Source organism: Centruroides sculpturatus, unplaced genomic scaffold, assembly GCF_000671375.1.
Source record: "Centruroides sculpturatus isolate CEXI.00-Female unplaced genomic scaffold, Cexi_2.0 scaffold1, whole genome shotgun sequence".
Classification (NCBI taxonomy): domain Eukaryota; kingdom Metazoa; phylum Arthropoda; class Arachnida; order Scorpiones; family Buthidae; genus Centruroides; species Centruroides sculpturatus.
Genome location: NW_019384326.1, coordinates 1,460,568 through 1,481,396, shown reverse-complemented (window position 1 = coordinate 1,481,396; position 20,829 = coordinate 1,460,568). Strand labels below are relative to the sequence as shown.

Sequence of the window (20,829 nt, the reverse complement as noted above, 5' to 3'; positions counted from 1 at the left end):
AATAATTTATAATTACCATTAAATTAATTCGAGCCTTGCCAATGGTTAAAATGAAAACACTAATTCCATAATTATTATTTCACTTTATTTTTGTAAGACACAGCCAATGTTCACATATGTCGTAAGGACCTTGTACATTGTTGTTATCGTAAGGTATGTGCCACGAATCTGTCATGCTTCCCTGTGCAGTAATACTATGATGAAGTGGTTCCTATCAAAACATTTTTGTCTCTGATTTAGTATTGTTAATAATAGTAATAAGTAATCTAACAGAACTTGTGAGGAGTCTGCAACACTGCAAGCTACCGGTGTAACAATTCAGAGTGGCCAAACTTATCGCAAGTTCTGCTTTTGTCTGTATGCCTGATATAATAATTACCTGATATTTAACAGTTCCGGTTTCTTTGTACACACGATCTAGAAACATTTGATGAGTACTCCTCCAGCGTTCAAAGTACATGGCTAGAGTCGGATCCTGAAGAGAGAATTTGTGATTTCGCAAAAGATCCTTCGTCATTACCAAAGTTTTCGGTCCGCTGTACACCGCTGCGTAAATCATGAATGGATCGTCCTGTGATCTGAATGGTAATCATTGAAATGAATGACAAAAATCATATTTTGTGCAAGTTTAAAAAGTATTTCTTACATGTTATCTGTGTAGAATACATGGGCCATTTGTTGAATGGAATCCATATACTTCCTGGGCCAATTTTTCATGTGTCTCCTTCCCAAAATTAGAATTTTCAAGTTTTTATTTTTTGCAAAATGTTTTACAACATAATACAACTATAAAGAAAAAGATAAATTTGTAAAGGTATGATTATGTAATCTATATATATATAATCAAGATGGGTTGATAATAATAATAATAAGCACAGAGCCCAAACGGTTAGGAGTTGAAAGTTGAAATTTGGTACACAGGGTTATGAGAACATACACTAAGAAGGGATTTTTTGAAATTCTCCCTCCTTGCAGGGGAGAGAGAGTGAGAATTAACGCTTAACCTGAAGAACTCTGCTTCTATTATACTATTTTAGATGCATATTTTTGCATTTTTACTGCGTTTTAATAGGGTATGCTATGAGAACGTGCACTAAAAAATTTTTTTGGAAATACCCTCTGCGGGGACATGGGAGAGAGTTTAAGATTACCCTGGAGAACTTAGCTTTTACTATACTATTTTAGATGCCATTTTTTTGCAGAAAATGAACATATTTTTAGACCCTTATAAAAATTCTCAATGATATTTAGTGTTCCATCATATTTAAAGTTGACACAGGGAGTGCATGCGCATAAGTTTGCTTTATTCGAACTCTTTGTCTTAATGTTTAATTTTATGTTCGAATTTATATTTATGAATGATTCTGGAAGATCCAACTTATTTTTGGAATTAAGTAAGTCTGAAGAAGAACTCAAAAAGAGTTACGAAAACATTTATTATTCATCACATAGTGGTACTACACACTGGTTAGTGGTTGCAGTGAGTCTTAATTATCGTTATTCTGGTGTGGTAAGCAGATATCTAAAAATTCTCTAATTAGTGTTGGAAGAGAAGAGACCTAATTCTTGCACCCAATGAAAACAAGTAAGATCAGCTATAAACTAATACTAATCTTTGCTATCGTTACTTTTTGCCTGAGCAACGCAGGGCTTATCTGCTAGTTACTTAATAAGTTAATGATCAAACATCAACACAGACTGTAAGAAGCACACATTAGTGATGTAAATATACATCACTAATGTGCCATATACATCACGTGCCAAACAATTCATTACTTACTCACCATTAAAAGTAACCTTGAGCTGGAAAAATTGCATCGCATTGTCTAAACCCTGAAATCAGTTCAAGAATATTGTTACAGATATTTATGTCTACAAATCTAAATGAATGAAGTTGAATACTGTCTGAAAGAAAATTTGACTTTCTCATCTGGACACTACGAGGACATTTTAAATCAAATTTATCATGGATATGACCAAGCCAGCAACAAAATTGGCCAGGTGAGAGAGACGGGATCAATGTATCCACTACAGTTTGCCCAGGAAAATTCCCAGATGCAAATTGAGGTCTTGGATAATAAAATTTAAAATGCAAATGTTTTGAAAAATAAAACCCTGGGTTTGAAAAACATTAGAAAAATTAAAATTTGTACAAAGAATGAAGGAAAAGGGAAAAGTACATTTTACGAATCTCAGCCAGGCTGACATAATGCACAGTAGTAAAGATGAATCTACTTTTGCAAAACTTTTGCGAATGAAAGGTATAGAGTTACGGGTTGAAAGAATTCATCTGCCATGTAGCATCACTTGATTTATTATTTTTTGCTAAATTATTCTTGGTAATTGTTGCATTCTATTATAACTTTTTGGAATATTTCATATTGAAAATGTAAAAAGTATTTATCAAAGTGAAATGATGTCATAACCACAAAAAACACACACATTGAAGTAAATTTACTAAATCCTGAGCTTTGAAAAAGTTTTCTGCATTCAAAGATTAAATATGTCTATTTTTTCAAGCATATTCAAAAGATTTGCTGCTATTCTCCTAAAAAAATGATGCATAAAATTAGGAAATCACCACAACAATCCTTAATTTGAACTTTTAACACAGTTTAAACTAATTAAATTAACAAGAAATGAAATAATTCATACTTATTTACATGGTGTGTCCTTACGATGATCATAAATTCAGTCGAAGCAATTCTCTTTAACCTACATTCGTGCTCTGAATCTGTTATGATGGAGAAACCATTATGATCGATTTGTTAATGAGATTCATTAATATGAATAAGGATAATAAACGTCGTTTTCTCATAATTGAACTAGATACGAACTTAATAAACGAACAAAGGTGTTTGTATAACAATGGAGTATAAGTTGTATCGATTCTATAAACTTTTATAAACATTTTCTGACTTAAAAACATGTAAAATGATTAACTTCCAAGACTTTGAAGATTAAAATAAAAGGATATGTATAAAAATATACTTTTCTTCTACTGTATATTCTAACACACCTCAGACTGCATCAAATTAAAATGTTTATTTGAACATTCGAGTGTTTCCCAACGTGATTCATGTAGATTCACAGAAATTACATGAAGCTACTGATGAATCCAAGAGATCATTCTCATGAGCTCCTCTTCATGATAAACCTCGTGAAAAGGAGCTCGTGAGGTTTGGAAATGGTCCTACAGAAACAATATAATAAGAATCTAGTTAAGTTTATCAAAGTTGGAGAATAGCAATGGTGTAGTGCCATTGATGATCTGGAAGATATATTTTCAGTTTGAAAATATTGCAGCTTGCACTAATTATTGATTCTTACTCATATTACCTGTCTATAATCCACGAGACTTACAAATGGGAAATTCCCCATTCCCTATTTCTTGCTCCTCTGTATCTTCACACTCATGAAAAATGACACTACACTGCTGCAGAATAGAGTAACAACATCCCAAGATCATTCTTATATCAATATTAACTGATATGCAGAAATCATCTCTCAAACTTCATCCCTGATAATTTGAAAATAGTGCTTTTCAAATAAGGAGAGTCAGAAACACACTTCTATTTTATCGCTTTATAAAGAACATGCTTGACTTTATAGGTAAAATGCTATTTCTGGATCCAAAAATAAGTCCAGTCATTTCATGTAGGGAGATTTGTCAAAATCCTGCATTAACCTCAGGGACAAATCTGTTAAGAAACGAAATTTAATGTGTGGAAACAGAAACATTGAATTCAATATGTTATAAAGGTATAAACCCCAACTTCGTAATGCTTTTATGGAAAACCAGTGCATAATCCTGAACACATCATCCCTTCTATTACACCTATCATTTAGTAATAGTCAAGTCTGTGCATGATCAACACTTCCAAAAGAGTAAAAGTATAATATACTGCATGTTCCAGTACACCAATATAGACAGTTATGGAGGCTAGCCACTTTGCAATGTGTGATGTCATACACCCTTCAACTCAAAACAGAGGTGTTGTTGAAAACACTGCCCTGCAGTCACAACTGATGCATGCAATATGATTGTATCCGGTGACAACAATAAGGATATCGTGCATTATCAAACTAATTTATTCCATTTATATTGATTTTATAACTAAAACAACCAAAAATAAGATGATTATTATTTTGTAATTGATGTGCCACGGTTTTGCCAACTTTAAACTGAGAATGTTTCAATACATGCATCATCCACTGATGTCGCCATTTTGTTTAACTGAAGTGGCAATGGACCTACATGCCATTGGTGACACATTGCTAAAATTAGCACCACTGTTTGCTATCAGTCTTGTCAACAGAGCCAAAAAGAACAAGATTGTTGCTAACGTCACTGAAACATTAGTGCACTGGAACACACAGATAGCAATAGAGTAAGCAGTTGAAGACATTCTCCATCAGTAAGTTACACCTGTTGAGAACAAACTCAACTAAAGGTTAAGAAGAATTTGATTACATATAAAACCAAACCCAAAGAATCCAGCTATTAATATATTATTTGATTATCATCGAGCTATAATACAGTTAATTAGTTATTAAGATACTAAGTAATTTGGACTAGAGGTAGGTGGTTAAGTCACCATCTCATGTTAAATTTAATTAAGAATATTGTTAAGAAGAGTAACAAGAGATTTCATATGTGCAACCTTATGGTATATAGAGTCCATAGATGTGCAGATATGGTCACTTTTTAAGTTAATCATTTGTATAAACTCAGGAATTCATCACAAATCTTCCTTAAATATACCAATTATAATTCAAATTTCTGACATTTTACTTCATAATTATGTTAATATTGCCCACATAGCTATATGTAATTCATCTCTTAATTGCATTACTAAATTAGACAGACACTCGTTGCATACCTAAATATGAACGGTTCTTTTATATATCAGAGTACACAATATAGAAATTAAAAGTTTATTCTTGCTTACCTGCAGAGCTCGATCAATAGCACTTTTCTTGGATTGATAATGAGACACATTGAGACCATCTATGACAAGATCGTATGGCGATGTATGTTTCACAAAATTCAGAAATCTGTTCAGTTCGTCTGGTGTAGTTTTCAAATAAACGTCTGTATCCTTCATCAATTTAGATAAAACTGCGTCTTTCAGCATGTTAAACTGATCGGTAGTGACGTCAATACAAGACAGTCGATGATTACAATTTGGACATATACCCTGCCTGTTTTAATAATAAAGAAAATTTATTTTAAATTCTGAACAATATATTATACAGGATGAGTTGAGGAGAGGGAAATAAGTTTGGAAATGTTTGTATAAAGCTTTTCCTTACAATGACCCGTACTATAATCTCCAAAGTTTCCCTCTCCTCTTGATGTGCCTTATATAAATATATTTAAAGATATAACAATATTAAACTAATGCAATATACAAAAACCTTTAATAAATGTAATGAACTTCATAAGTTTGCTGTACACATGTTTATATCATACATTTGTTGCAATAGGTCTTATGACCTAAGAATTTGTGGCAAGTGTTGGCCTATTATTCTAAAGGAGCTGGGTTCAAATCTTGGTTGGAACCTTAGAAATTAGCCTCAAATAAAATGTTGAACCTCAGTGCATATTAGATTAGTTTCTGGTGTGAAAAAAGGATGAGTGAAGATGCCATTTGTATTCTTAATCACTTCATAGCCCTCTTAACAATTAGTTCCTCCAAGAACAATATATTTAGAAGAAGTTTTAAATTGTTAAACAATCTAAAACCACTATTCTTTAATTCCAATACCAAATAAAAATAACAGTTGAAACTAGTATTTAATTAAAGTAAATAAATATGTAAAATATATTACTAAAAGCAATTTACCAATGAAACACATTTTCAATCGTTTTTTTTTATTTGAGCAACCGGTGACATTGAAAATGTAATTTTCAATGTCACTGGTGCTCAAAATTAAAGGATATGCAAAACTACACATAATTCACATTATGAGTAGGCTAACACAACAAGATTTGTTGTATAGATGTTGTTAGATTTAAAATATATATAAATTGTTTGCTGTATATTAGTTAATATTACGTTTTTTGTCTCTGTAATCCAAAAATTATTCTTGGTAGACCAATCTCACAGCAATCGTATTGGCAAATTAAGTTTATTTTGTAAAGACTACATCAAATGCATTTCGGGCTGGTCTAATATTTTCCAGTCCCTCTTCAGTGAATAACCGCTGGTGGTAATTACAATGATATTTCCATGGGTAGGGGTGGTAAACTTTGTACACATTTGTATGAATCAAGTTTAAGAAACCTTTCCACACACGTGTATAATAAACATACTACAACCAACCTAATATTAATATAAATATAACCAAACTAATATTAATATAAATATTGTTAGATTTGTTGTAATACACCATAGCCCAATTTTAATAGCCAAACATATCTAAAAGCTAGAATTTATTATAAAGGTAGTCTTTAAACCAAATTATGTAATTTAATTAATTAATAATTAGCTTTTGAACAAGGTTGGTGGATTGGTAACTTAAGCATGTTAAAGCTATACCGTAGATAAAAAAATGTAGGAAACCAAACGACAACCTTAATTATTTGGGATACATTATGCAACAATTAATAATTAAAAATTAAGTAATTTAGTATGAGAGAGAAACGTTAGATGCCATCTCTCATTGAAAATAATAATTTAGAACAGTCTGGAATAAAAGAATTGGCCTGGAACGGAAGTCGAATCTGCAACCTCTGCCTACCATGCAGTGCACCTGGACCTCCAAGTGACTCTTTGCTTCCAGACATATTTAAACCTTTGATATAACCATCCACAGTTACCTATGGTTCTGATTGGGAAGGACTTCTAAGTCCATGGTTTATGCATTCCTCCACTATGGCACTCAGCTGGTTCATATTAATATGTTGGGCTTTGGGCTTTGTTTATATATAAAAATTGTATGCTCGATACTCTATTACAAAACACTATTCATTATGAATATCTTAAAAAGTTTTAATTCTTCAGCAATTAACGCATTAGTAAATTAAAAAATCAAATAAAATTTACCTATTTATATTCACTAATTTACTTGTCCATTTTTCATTCTTTAAGCTAGAAAAATAAAGAAAAAATTTAAAAGAAACCAATATTTTTACTTATAATTTACATTTTCAATGTCACCGGTGCTCAAAATTAAAGGATAATATGCAAAACAACACATAATTCACATTATGAGTAGGCTAACACAACAAGATTTGTTGTATAGATTTATTGTTAGATGATTCAATCAAATGTGGGATGAATGTTAACACTGTTATGAAATTTAAAGTCCGTTTTGTAGAAACAGAAGATGGCAATATTTGCAATATTTGCACTTTTTGATACAGCAGTACATGAAAGCTTAATATGGTGTATGATCACCTCTGACAGTCTACAGCTCTCAATGATTTCTGATGCTGTTGACAAGAATATTAACAAAGTCCTGAAGTAATAAAGCCCACTTCTTTACAAGTGATGTTGAACCTCCTGGAGGATTCTGAGAGGTGGTTGCAGTGTCGCAATGCATCTTCTTAATGCATCCCACACGGTACTTGATGGGGTTGAAGAAGTTATCCAAGAAGCTGTCTGCCAACTGGGTCTGATGAGGTTGGGTGTTGTGCATAAAAAGTAAAATCTGAGGCAATTATTCCCATTGAAAGTCTAACATAATGACCCAGGATTTCAACTTTATTTTGGAGTAATTACCATGTAATCCCGTAAAATGTGCAGATCTGCAGACCCATTTGTCATGTTCCATGCTTAAACAAGAATACCACCATCACCAAAGCCATCTTTCCCTAATGTCCCTGCATATCTCCAAATGACAACATATCAGATTTAGTACTGCATTCAAACTGAATCAAGAAAAGAACATTTGCCCACTTGTTAGAACTCTGAAGGTGATGTTTACAGCTCCATGTTAACCAAGAGTTTTTGGTAAAGGGAATGAAAGGGATACAAATTACTTTCTTCTCAAATAAAGGCCCATCTCTTGAAGTCTTCTGTACATGATATGTGAAGATGATCTTGTCACTGTAATTGCTGTCAGCTCGAGTGATTTGTCATCTCCCTGGATCATCTTGCTTTTAGACATAGCAGAGGATGATTTCCTAGTCAATAACAAACATCTCCTCTTTCCTGGAGCTGTCTCCAGAGTCTGAAGAGAATATTTACAGCTCTGGACACTCATGTGATACTGGCCAGCTTCTAACCTACCAATGGCTCTCCACCTTCGAAAATCATCTACACGTCTTTGTGACGTGTCAGATTTCATGCATCACTAAACTGAACTTAGGGTTGCATCATCACCACTTATGCCTGGTATCATGACTTTTTAACCCATTGGAAATTTGCACTTTTTGGGCCATGACATGCATTTGCAGGTGCACTTTTATCTTCTGCATTGTTAAGTTTTCATGTACACAAAAGCCCAAAAGTTACTCACGTTTTCATACTTACAATGTGAATTTTGTATCCTTTTGAAGATTATCCTTTAATTTTGAGCACTAACATAAATCAATTGTTTATGAATATATATACCTTTTGAAACATTCTACAAGTTTATCAACACAATTTACTGGAAGTAGGGCTTCGCTAGATGTTAAGTAAGATAGTAACTGTTCAATTAATTGGTGCAACTCACTTGGATTATTTAATGCAGCTTCTAACCATCTAACATATACATTTTCAGTCAATTTTCCTCTTAAACTAAAAATTTGCTGCACAAGTTTTAAAGCAATATCAGTTCTATTATGTTTAAATGCGGCACTAGAAACTGCACAATAATTCTCACATTCTGAAGGGACTAATTCATTTTTATTTATTATATCATATGCAATCATCCAATGACTAGTTACAGATAATGCTTGCACGATATTATGCCTTGTGATTGAATCCAATATTTTAATTTTGCTTACAATATTTTTATAGGCACTCAGAATCGTCTCCTCTCCGCACACTTCGACATTAAAACTACACAAATATAGATAAGCGGATAACGTCGCCACGTTAGGTTCCATTTTCTTCTCTCGAAGATATTCTAAAAATGATTTGGCTAATGTGTAATTCTTCTTCAGTGAAATGCCATTCATCATCTTACCACTAAAATTAACTTCATTACACCTTCTATAATGTAGTAACTTCTGTTTTAAAGTATCCCATTCGTTAACAGTCAAATTTTCTTCGTTAAATAGCAAATCTAGAAACGATGTGACATCAAATCTCTCTCCATTGATAAATTTATTATTCTCTAATATATTTAACACTTTATTTGATGAATTATGCAGATAATTCAGCTCTGTACACATGTTTCTTAGTGTATACCCACAGTTAACCTTCAATAGTTTGGGTTTATGTACAACCAGAGCCATGCATGACTGATTTTTCTGTGTTTCTACACATTTATGTCTAAATAAAGCAGTCATATGTAGCATTTTAGCATAAAATAAGCCTTGAGTTGACATAATTCTTTGAAGAGGATAAAAAGTTGCATTTTTCAATAAAAATGGAACAACCATTTGCCTAACCATAATGAAAATGATAATATCAATTATTAGATGGAAATTATAATCCTAAAGTACAATTTAATCCATTAATAGCCTCTAATTTAATGACAACTATCAGAATTTTGATGAAATCACGTGTACTCTGAAATATACATTCATCAGCATCCATGTGATTCTGAGTGTCACGTGACAAACTTTATTATCAAATATTTAATAAATATTATTACATAGAAGATGGCAATATTTGCAATATTTGCACTTTTTGATACAGCAGTACATGAAAGCTTAATATGGTGTATGATCACCTCTGACAGTCTACAGCTCTCAATGATTTCTGATGCTGTTGACAAGAATATTAACAAAGTCCTGAAGTAATAAAGCCCACTTCTTTACAAGTGATGTTGAACCTCCTGGAGGATTCTGAGAGGTGGTTGCAGTGTCGCAATGCATCTTCTTAATGCATCCCACACGGTACTTGATGGGGTTGAAGAAGTTATCCAAGAAGCTGTCTGCCAACTGGGTCTGATGAGGTTGGGTGTTGTGCATAAAAAGTAAAATCTGAGGCAATTATTCCCATTGAAAGTCTAACATAATGACCCAGGATTTCAACTTTATTTTGGAGTAATTACCATGTAATCCCGTAAAATGTGCAGATCTGCAGACCCATTTGTCATGTTCCATGCTTAAACAAGAATACCACCATCACCAAAGCCATCTTTCCCTAATGTCCCTGCATATCTCCAAATGACAACATATCAGATTTAGTACTGCATTCAAACTGAATCAAGAAAAGAACATTTGCCCACTTGTTAGAACTCTGAAGGTGATGTTTACAGCTCCATGTTAACCAAGAGTTTTTGGTAAAGGGAATGAAAGGGATACAAATTACTTTCTTCTCAAATAAAGGCCCATCTCTTGAAGTCTTCTGTACATGATATGTGAAGATGATCTTGTCACTGTAATTGCTGTCAGCTCGAGTGATTTGTCATCTCCCTGGATCATCTTGCTTTTAGACATAGCAGAGGATGATTTCCTAGTCAATAACAAACATCTCCTCTTTCCTGGAGCTGTCTCCAGAGTCTGAAGAGAATATTTACAGCTCTGGACACTCATGTGATACTGGCCAGCTTCTAACCTACCAATGGCTCTCCACCTTCGAAAATCATCTACACATCTTTGTGACGTGTCAGATTTCATGCATCACTAAACTGAACTTAGGGTTGCATCATCACCACTTATGCCTGGTATCATGACTTTTTAACCCATTGGAAATTTGCACTTTTTGGGCCATGACATGCATTTGCAGGTGCACTTTTATCTTCTGCATTGTTAAGTTTTCATGTACACAAAAGCCCAAAAGTTACTCACGTTTTCATACTTACAATGTGAATTTTGTATCCTTTTGAAGATTATCCTTTAATTTTGAGCACTAACNAAAATACAGTGGTACCTCAGGTTACGAACGCCCCAGCATACGAAATTTTCAGGATACGACATGAAATTCGAACATATTTTTGCTCCACGATACGAACAAAAACTCACCATACGACGTTACATTAGTTCGCATTTTTCATTTGTTTTTCTTACTACAGTTATTTTTTTAAATGAATTACTTGGCTTTAATTTGAGTATGTTTTTTGCGTTGGAACGAATTATTTGGTTTTACATGTAATCGTATGGGAAAAGATGATCCACCTTACGATATTTTCGTGATATGATCTCAGTTTCGGAACGGATTAATTTCGTATCCTGAGGTACCACTGTAATGGCCTCATTCCGTAAACAGCTCCGCCTACTGGCAAAAGCTGTAAAGTGTACATAAAACGTTTGTACTTCAAAAATTCCTGTGTTAAACGCATGCATCTAGGCTCAAAATTTACTGAGTTTGTTCCTGACTTTTGGACTGTTCTGTACTTAATTAATTTAATTAAAAAAAATAATGTTTATCGTTATATTGAAGACTGACATTTTTATTTATCTATCTGGACGGAGATTTAGCGGATTTTTGTTTTATCCAAGTAAAATTCCTGGTTATTTTTTAGATTTGTATCTGTTTACAGTTGACTCCATCTTACATTTTACATTATTTTTGTTATCTGTTTACAATTTTAAATGGCCCTTATCTTCTTGAAACGTTGTTATTTTTTATATAATTTAGGTCAAGTAATATTTTATCTTAATAAACGAATTAATTTTTAAATCAAAAGGATATATAACAAAGGATATAGGAAATGACAAGAAATACGAAAGGAAATTAATTAAATGTTTAATCATAAATCCATGTACTGTGTTTTAAACTTCATAACAGAAGTTTAAAACACAGTACCTTCAGTCAAACGTATTCAGTTTTATATATGTTATTTAAATTATAGAGCATGATGGACAGATAATCTATCAAATCTTTAGGGACCATTGAAATATTACATTAGCAAAAATTAGCTGAATTTTTATCTTCCATTATCAGAAATCAAGATACACCCTCACTCTAATTATATCATCAGACCAGAAGTTTCAACCATTTACAAATATACATGAATTATTTTCAAATAATTTTGTGATGATTGGGGAAAAGATAAATAACAGGTGCAATGTTACGTTATCAAAGACTCACCCTCCCGCCTCCATCGTCAGTAATCGTCAAATACAAACGAATTCCCCATAAAATGCTGACGTAATATTCGAATGGTCCCTTAGTTATTCCTAATATAAAGTGTAGAAATTTCTAACTTAAACCGTATATAAGCCAAAATTCAATGTTATAGCCGAAATTTTTTATTTGTTTTTAAAATATTTCATTATTATACAGATTTTAAAGTCAGAAAATTCAAATTTCATTTAAAAAAATAAACAAAAATCTAACATAAATTCACATTTTACGAAAAGCTCCCATAATCTTGATATTTTAGCCAACTGACACGAAATAGGCTCCAATAATTCTGTATTCTAGCCAACTGACACAAAAGTAGTCTCCAGTAGTTTGTACTTTAGCCAACTGACACAAAAGTAGGCTCCAGTAGTCTATACTTTAGCCAACTGACACAAAAGTAGGCTCCAATACTCTATGCTTTAGCCAAGATACAAAAGTAGGCTCCAGTAGTCTGGATTCTAGTCAACTCACACGAAAAGGCTCTGATAGTCTTGATATTTTATCAGATTCTATAATTAGTAAGAAAATTCTCATATAATTTTTTTAAATTACACATAAATTTAACTTACCTTCATTTATTACAATAACAAAGAAAATTTGGCTATCAATTAACATTATTTTGGTGTTTAAATCTACAAAAACAGGTACATTTTATTTACGAATTAACGATGTAAAAAAACAAATGTATGAAAACAATGACGATAGCAAAGAAGGTTTACATTTCAAGAACAATATCAACAATTATAATTATCGTCAACAATTGACAGTAAAGTTTTATTACAAGGGATATTTACTAATTATTATCGTTTTGAGGAATAACTAAGCTTACAAATGAGAAATTAAACATGTCTTTTCAATACTTCGCCTTTTATTTCTATGAAATTTCGTCAAATTTTGTCTTTCATTCTAATTTCCATATAACAATAGATGATTAATTCAGTCAACAATTGAATGCTTCATTGCTAACAGCGGATATTCTCGTTTATTGTATAAAGCAAAGCTGACGATTCTATGAAATCCCTTCATTACTTATCCTTTGTTCAAATCGAATTGCACTTCGTCTGTAAATAAAGTGCCACTTCCTTACACAAATAAATTAATACGAACAATTATTTTAAAGTAGAATCTAATCCCTCCTTTCAAAAAATCAAATTTATCCCTAAAAAAAAATTAATTAATTAATTATAGCAATTAAACAATGTAAATGATAAGAGACGGTCTACTTTAAAACTGCGGCACCAGATGGCGACTCCGGTACCAAACGGTTTTTCCCATTAAACGAGCGTATTTAAGGTTTTTTTAAAAAGGAATTTTATAAATAATTTATAAAAATATTAAGCAAATTATAAAATATTTAAGCTACTTTAATGTAATTTTAATTATTCCATGTAATTAATAAGTTATTTGCGCATTTACTGGTACACACCCTTTATTTTGATATATGTTTGTATATATATTTAAAAATTAATTGTAATTAGTCGATTATAATTAATTAGATTGGATGCATTACTTAAATGTCAATTTATCTGTAATTAGGATTTACTTTTAATTGCAATTAAAAAAATAATGTAACTTAGGTACTGTTAATTACAATGTTTTTAATTTTAATTAAAAAGTAATTTGATTTTTAAAACAAGGAAGTTAGATGTTATGTTAGAAAGTGATTTTACAGGGGAATAATTGAGAGAAATACGTAGTAAATAATTAGATTAGTGAAGTAAAAAATTACAATTTTTAATTTTAAATTAAATTAACGAATGTTAATGCTTGTAAGTACGATATAAATTTCAAAAATTAATGTTTAAACTAATTTTATAAATCAAAAATTCTAAACTATTAATAAAAAATAATGGGTGATTAAAGAGAAACACTAAACAAGTGAAAATTCTTAGGTTTTCTCCCTTCTTTTTTTTTTATTAGGAATTTTAAAAAATATCGAAGTGAAGTTTAAATTTTAGGTAAAAATCCTTAAAAATTGTTATATTTTCCTCACATAAATTGAAGTTATTTATGCAAAAATGATCTTCTGTTTATGTGATTACCCAACAAAGGAAGAACATACTTAAAGGAGGATTAAAAGGATGTTAAACAGACCACATTATAGAATCATATACAACCTTCCTGCATGGACTAAGGTCAATGACAAGAACTGTGCAACCATCATTTGTAAGACAAGGAGTATTCACAAGCCAGCAATAAGGAGTGTTACGATACCAGCATCACCAGTACTCTCTGTTAGTTCTCCTATTGCATGCTAACTAGCATTTGTAACTCGATAACAAAGGCAAAACAACATACGAATCTCTGTAATAAATTCATGCACACAAGACGATAGAGCGTAGTATATATTTTATACAAAATAATAATCCTGTAAGTAAAAACAAACACTTTAATGAGAGTATCCAGCATTAATAACAATAATTGTGACCAAGTAAAAGCAGAAATAATAGGCAATTTGTTAGTAGCCACAATAAGTAGTGGTGCATCTGTATTATTAATTATAGCATACAAATTACTCACTAGGAAGGGTATAACCTTGACCTGTGTAAGGAATATAAGTAAAATAAACACAATAATATTTTGGGGTATAGAAATTTTGATGTGTAATAGCGCTTAAGATATTTTATTTTAGTATATAAGCTAGAATTTAATAAGTTTAGGAAGATGCGCTTGCTTGCCTCCTGTTTTTTTTTTTTTTTTTTTTCAATTAAGTGATATATGGATCGAACTTCAGCAACCTTGAAAATTCTTATCCACTGGCATCTATCATAAATACAGATCACATACATTATCTTTCCTAAATTATATGGGGCCTGCTGCAATTACGGAAGACAAATTACTCTGATCTTGTCAAATGTATTTAGGATCTTATGACAACCGAGGAAAGTCACAAAGATTAAAAAAAAAACATCTTTTATTACTACAATTGTTAGTTAACGTCTCTGACAATGATACATTTAATAATATAATAGCATAAACTGTACTCAGAAAGGAGGTTTAATGTAGTATTTTACACACCAAAATCTTTAAAAACGGCTTTTAACTTTAATATTAAATTAAATAAAAGATTGTTACTGGTGTAGTAAGAAAATAACTATTATATTAGTGATATACAGTGGTAGCAAGAGAGTCCTATTAGTAGACGTATTTGTTGTAGCAGTGAGAGGTAAACCCAATATTATGAGGCTATTAGTAATAGCAGGAAGATATAATACCTTCCAAACTATCCTAGAGTATCGCTATATATCACAGTGTTGCCAATCTTATTAAAACAATTTCACATGTAAAATTATCAGAACTGATTCTATTGATTCGAACAGAAGCTGCGAAACTTAATGCAACAACGTTAATTAAGTAACTCTGAATCCTGATAGTATTAATATTAATGTAAATCTATAGTAGCGTGAGTACAGTAATAACCACAAGCAATTATACTAACTTTATAAAGTAATTTTTCCTTTGTAAATTGCTTCAAAATATATTTAAAATGGCAAAATTTGACTACTTTTAATTGTAATTTTTTAACGACGACGTCAGTATTATAATTAAAGTTATTTATACTGAATTATAATGCTGTAACTGTATATGCAGTGTTATACAGTACTATAACATTATTGTTATACTATAACTGCTTTAGTATTTGTTTTAGCATACCAATATAGGTGTTATAACTGTTTAGTCTTATATAGATTACTGTTATTTACAGTACACAGTATATTGTATATAACAGTGCTTGTACGAGTATAATAACACAGTACTATAATTACAGGCAAACTGTTCTGTATAGTACAATAATTACTGTATATACTGAACTTGATACATAGTACTAGATTGTAGTGTTATAAACATATCTATTAATGCATATATAACCGAAAATATACTTTATGTAGTATTAAACATACTGTATATTCCTCCCTATAGTATTAAGTATGTATGCACCCAATATTGGGTGCATAATACTTAATACTTATCCTAACCTTTAGCGAATTTTATTAAGGTTATTCAATATAACTCACATAGAACAATATAAAACTTAAACCTGTAAACAACGGTCACTGATGGCAAGATGAAAAATGGCCGTTGTTTGCAGGTTATTCCGTTTGCATTTCGAAAAGAAACCCTCTGAAAAAAATTACCTTTTTACAGGTGGCCGTCGTTGGCAGGTGGCCGTTTTCAGAGGTTCGACAGCGTATATTTTCATAAAAATAAGTTAAATTTTATTATATTATATCCACGTATTAATTAATTACACTAATACTTAATTATTAACACTTATAAATTTAGGCTATTATAGAATTTGATTAATATATATATATAATATAAATACGATAAAAATATAATAATTTAAATAACCTAAAGCTTATTTTAGAATAATTAATTCTTCTTTAATTAATCATTTTAAATAAATAATTAAATATTATTTATTCTCTTTACTAATACTATTTTTAAACTCAATACATTGGGTATTCATCACCTGGCTATTTTTCCTATACAAAAACTGGAATATTTTATTAATTTTAATATTATTTTCTATATTTTCTGGTGATTTTTTAAACGTATTTTCCCAACTTTTACGCTTACGAAGCACCTTAGATACGTTTACGTTAATTGCCGTGACGTAAAAATGCTTCAATATTTACAAAAAAAAAACAGATAAAACAGCATAAAAACACGAGCGTAACTCACGAGAATTGTCGCGCGAACATTAAAATAAATAAATAAATAAATAAATTTTAATTAAAACATTTTACGCAGCGTGCCAATTGAATCCATAACGTGGCACCCACTTCATACACACACACACCGACTTCATCCCCTTTGCAAGGCATAATTAGAAGAAAATTATTAAGAAAAGTTGTTAGGACATCATCGAGATGAAGATTCGAGTTTATTAAACTCGAAAAACTTGTAAAAAAATAAGAAAAAAAATTCATCCTTAAACTATCGCCCATTATCGAAGACCTTAACTAGATGCTGTAGGAAAGAGCAAGAGACCATTGATCGAAGAAGAGCAGTAGTCTGGTATACAACACCCCCTGCTGGAGACTGTTGGAAGTGGACAACTGACACCGGCGCTAACCAATAAATGTCGTCGGAGAAGGAGTTCTACTGGTACATCCGATGTGTCAGAGCAAAAGCATGGAAGGTCTGGTCCGGAGAAGCTAGCTGCCTGGTAGCAGTTTACACGTAATTTAAGCTACAACAATATTAAGTGAACCTCTATACCATGGTGTTACCCATCGAGAGCCATAATACGATCACCATTTCTTTACTTTATGGATTCATATGTTTCATCGTTACCCAAGCAGCAGTAGCGAAAGGTAAGTCAGGGTCCCATTTTCGATACGTATCCTAGTTGCGAACGGGGGAGGAGGAGGGGGAGGTCGGAAGGTCGGGTGGGTAATTTAAGTTGCAACCATCCCCCCGGCCGTTCAACTTACCGAAATTACCACCTCCCTTACCGTAAATATAAATAATATTATACTTCCTGCGCTCTTGGTAAACTGTTTAGTGGTGCTCCTACTCGCACGCTCGCGCGCGCGGGGGTGCGGGGGTGTTACTACCGGCGTAATTTAAGGAAAAAAAGAAATTATTTAAATTATGATTAAAATCGGGAGTAGATTAATGTATATTTTATGGTTAGTTAGAGAGATTTCGGAGTTTGTTTCCTCTACTTTCGGAATTTTGCTGCAACGTACCGATCTTCAGGAATCTTGGCGCAAAGTGTGGTGTTATACGCGGGTTAACATCAAGGGGGAAAAATTCAATTTAATTGCTTTAATTATCTTAATTTAAATTAGTAATATAATAAAACGGAATTAAAAATAAGTTAATAGTCCATAATTTTGAACCGTTGATCTATTTTAGTAAATGGATATCGTTTACAAAGTGGGGAGGGTGTCGGTTCGTTTGCCAGCTTACAAGGAGGAGGAGGGGGGTTAATCGAATAATCTGTGTAAATTACAAAAGAAAATTGTGTTTAAAAGCTTTTATTAAGATAAATTTTCGAATTTAAGATTACGAATTTAATTCTTAAAAGTTTTAATTAAAAAACAAATCATGGTCAAACTCTGTACTTGGAGGAAATTCCTGGAACCAATCAAAATAACTTAGCAGCATTCCTGTCTATTGCATTCCTTAGTTTTGTTGGTATTATAGTTGAAATCAAGAGCATTGTTTAGAACCTTCTTCTCCTTCTTCTTTCGAAATGAAAAGAATCTCTACGGTTTATTGCAGATAACATTTGTAGAATCAGGCCTCCAGCGCGCTTTACTCGAATATATTGAAACAATTGTATCTCCCGATTCCCCCAATCCCTGTTTCTACCCCTTAGAAGGAAAGAATTTTTATATAATTTATGAAAAACGGTATGTTATCATTATACATTTCACTCAATAAGGAAGCGCTAATGGTAATTTATGCTGTGAATTACTTTGTTTGTTAAAGGAAATGCTATTCTTCGCTATTTTTTAAGTATGATTAATAGTAATTTATATTGTAAGTTACTCTGCATTACCTACGGAAAATGACGCTATTCCTTAAAAGATTTTGTGGCCTACGACTTTATAAATTTATGCTATGTATATTTTTTTTATTAGAATTTTGGGGTTTTATGAAATGTGCTATTTATGCAATTTCCAAAAATTGATGTTTGCGGGGGTCATTTTGTAACGTTTATGCTAGTTTTTGTAGCGTGCTATTTTATTTTTTCCAGTTTTTCTCCTATATTTATACACAGAAGACCATTTTATATAATAATCTATACTTTGTAGACTGCTATTTTTGGAATTATGGCGGAAATTCCATACTTCTCGAGATAGAAAGAATTAAGCTAATTCCGATCTTAATATCTCTCTTCCTGTATATTAAGCTTATTTTTAAAATGTGTATAGAGCTTCCTTGTATAAGCAATGCTATTTTATAGAATATAATCTGTAAGGAATGATATATTTATAATAAAATCATGCTATTTTCCATTTTAGGGGGGGTGATAATTCGCGTATTTATGAATGAACTATGCTATCCTGTGCTTAAATTAAGATGACTTTGGATGCATAGATGCTAATTTATAAGAGTAAATAGCGTAATTTATGCCATTCCGTGTGGGGCAAGTCAAACTTCCAGTTTAAAAGTTTGAGAATCCTACAAATTATGTACATACTTCCCAGCATATTTCCTGTACTTTAGATGCTATTTACAACGAACGAAGTGTATACGAAGCAATTAGAGGTCCAAAAAACACAATAGAAAAAGGAAATAAAAACAAAAAAAAAGAAAGAAAATTCCACATCGATTCATCGATTATCCTCCCTCAAAAGTGCTATTCCATAACAGTTTTATATGTTAAAATGGCTTCAGAAAATCATTAATAGAGTCAAAGTTTACAGGCCCTTAAAATGAGGATGAAGATAAAGTTGATAGGAGTTCTTTCGACTTGGGGAAAAGTCATCACTTTGAGATATTAGTCAGTTTTGACGTTACCATGGCGACATCAAGTCGGTGATGCTCTTACTCCCAGTGAGTCATTCCCGCAACCCCCAACATCCTAGAAGTGCCCAGTTCGTGTACTAATCAATAGATTTGAAGCATGGGAGTTCCATAGAAAGATCTATTAGATGCTAGAAAAGAACAGAAAGAAGAAAGGGGGGAGGAAGGAAGGAAGGGAAAAAGTAGGGAGGAGGAGGAGGAGAAGAAGAAGAAGAAGAAGAAGAAGATTTTAACACTTTGAATGATTTAGAACGTATTCTGTAATTAGAGTGAAGAAGAATTCATTAGAAATACTCTGGCTGAATTGTTTCAAAATTGGATTTATCATACGTCAAACTATCTTGTGGAAGTTTAACTTCATCCCTAGTTGTTCCCATTAGTAGACAATTTCCTCATCAGTAGATGGTATGTGGAATGAAAGTTTAAAGATATTTCTTCTATAGTAGCATGACAGAAGCACCCCTCCCTACCGAACAGGACACATAAAAAGTCAGTTATGGAAAGATGAAACTGGTCTTGAAGATGTTTATTTTATTCGAAATACGAGTCAAAAGTTAGAAGAAGAGGGTGGAAGAAAGTATATAGAATAATAATAAAATTTATACCCGGGATCTATAATAAATAATGTGGAAAAGATTGAAATTTTCTAGGACATGAAATGCTTTGATAGGATAGTATAGGAACTCGATATAAAACTAGATATGAGATATATAAAGCAGAAGGAACAGGAATATGTTATGAATAGCTGAAGAATGGAATAAAAAAATTTCTTTTTAAAGGAATAATGGCAATACGATACGAATCAAAAATATAGAATGGCTCACGAATCGAAGGAAAATATAAGGTAAAGGATGTAAAATAAATTATTTATAAACAGGATCAGAAATTTAATATACAAATTGAGGAAGGAAGAGGATGGTTAAGAACTGAATTAAGAGGATAAAGAATAAAATAATGTAATTTATGGGGGCATCTACCGTCCTGTTTTAGAGGATTTCTCCAGGAAAATAATTGGCATTTGGTTAAAAAGTCAAAAGGAAAAAACAACAAAATGCACTTAAACAATAACGCTTGAAGGAAAAAAACAATTCTTGGAAAGTTTCATATCATTTGGCAAAGATTTATATATTATTTAAGGGTTTTTTTTTTTCTATATAAATAATAA

At 31.8% G+C, this 20,829-nt stretch overlaps 2 protein-coding genes across 2 annotated transcripts in view; one reads left to right on the top strand and one right to left on the bottom strand.

The window, feature by feature from the left end:
* Positions 1-50: 50 nt before the first annotated feature.
* LOC111627772 (mitochondrial ribonuclease P protein 3-like) lies at positions 51-9,693 on the bottom strand. The gene is made up of 6 exons (XM_023371415.1): positions 8,565-9,693; positions 7,053-7,097; positions 4,953-5,205; positions 647-786; positions 380-578; positions 51-211 (listed from the first exon to the last, which is right to left on the bottom strand). The coding sequence occupies exons 1-6, from the start codon at positions 9,551-9,553 to the stop codon at positions 80-82; spliced, it is 1,758 nt and encodes a 585-aa protein (XP_023227183.1). The 5' UTR covers positions 9,554-9,693; the 3' UTR covers positions 51-79.
* Positions 9,694-17,282: 7,589 nt separating this feature from the next.
* Positions 17,283-20,829, top strand: part of LOC111627765 (lachesin-like) — a 246,306-nt gene continuing 242,759 nt past the window's right edge. Inside the window, exon 1 of the mRNA XM_023371402.1 lies at positions 17,283-17,497. Coding sequence (XP_023227170.1) covers positions 17,404-17,497 — 94 coding nt within the window. The 5' untranslated portion in view covers positions 17,283-17,403. The remainder of the gene's footprint in view (positions 17,498-20,829) is intronic.

What these genes read in the sequence shown, in the direction of transcription:
- LOC111627772 (XM_023371415.1), bottom strand. Translation starts at nt 9,553, where the DNA reads ATGGTTAGGCAAATGGTTGTTCCATTTTTATTGAAAAATGCAACTTTT. An exon ending in CTTGTAGAATGTTTCAAAAG is followed by an intron (nt 7,098 to 8,564) that starts GTATATATATTC and finishes TTATTTTTCTAG; the next exon opens with CTTAAAGAATGAAAAATGGA. An exon ending in GTATTCTACACAGATAACAT is followed by an intron (nt 579 to 646) that starts GTAAGAAATACT and finishes ATTACCATTCAG; the next exon opens with ATCACAGGACGATCCATTCA.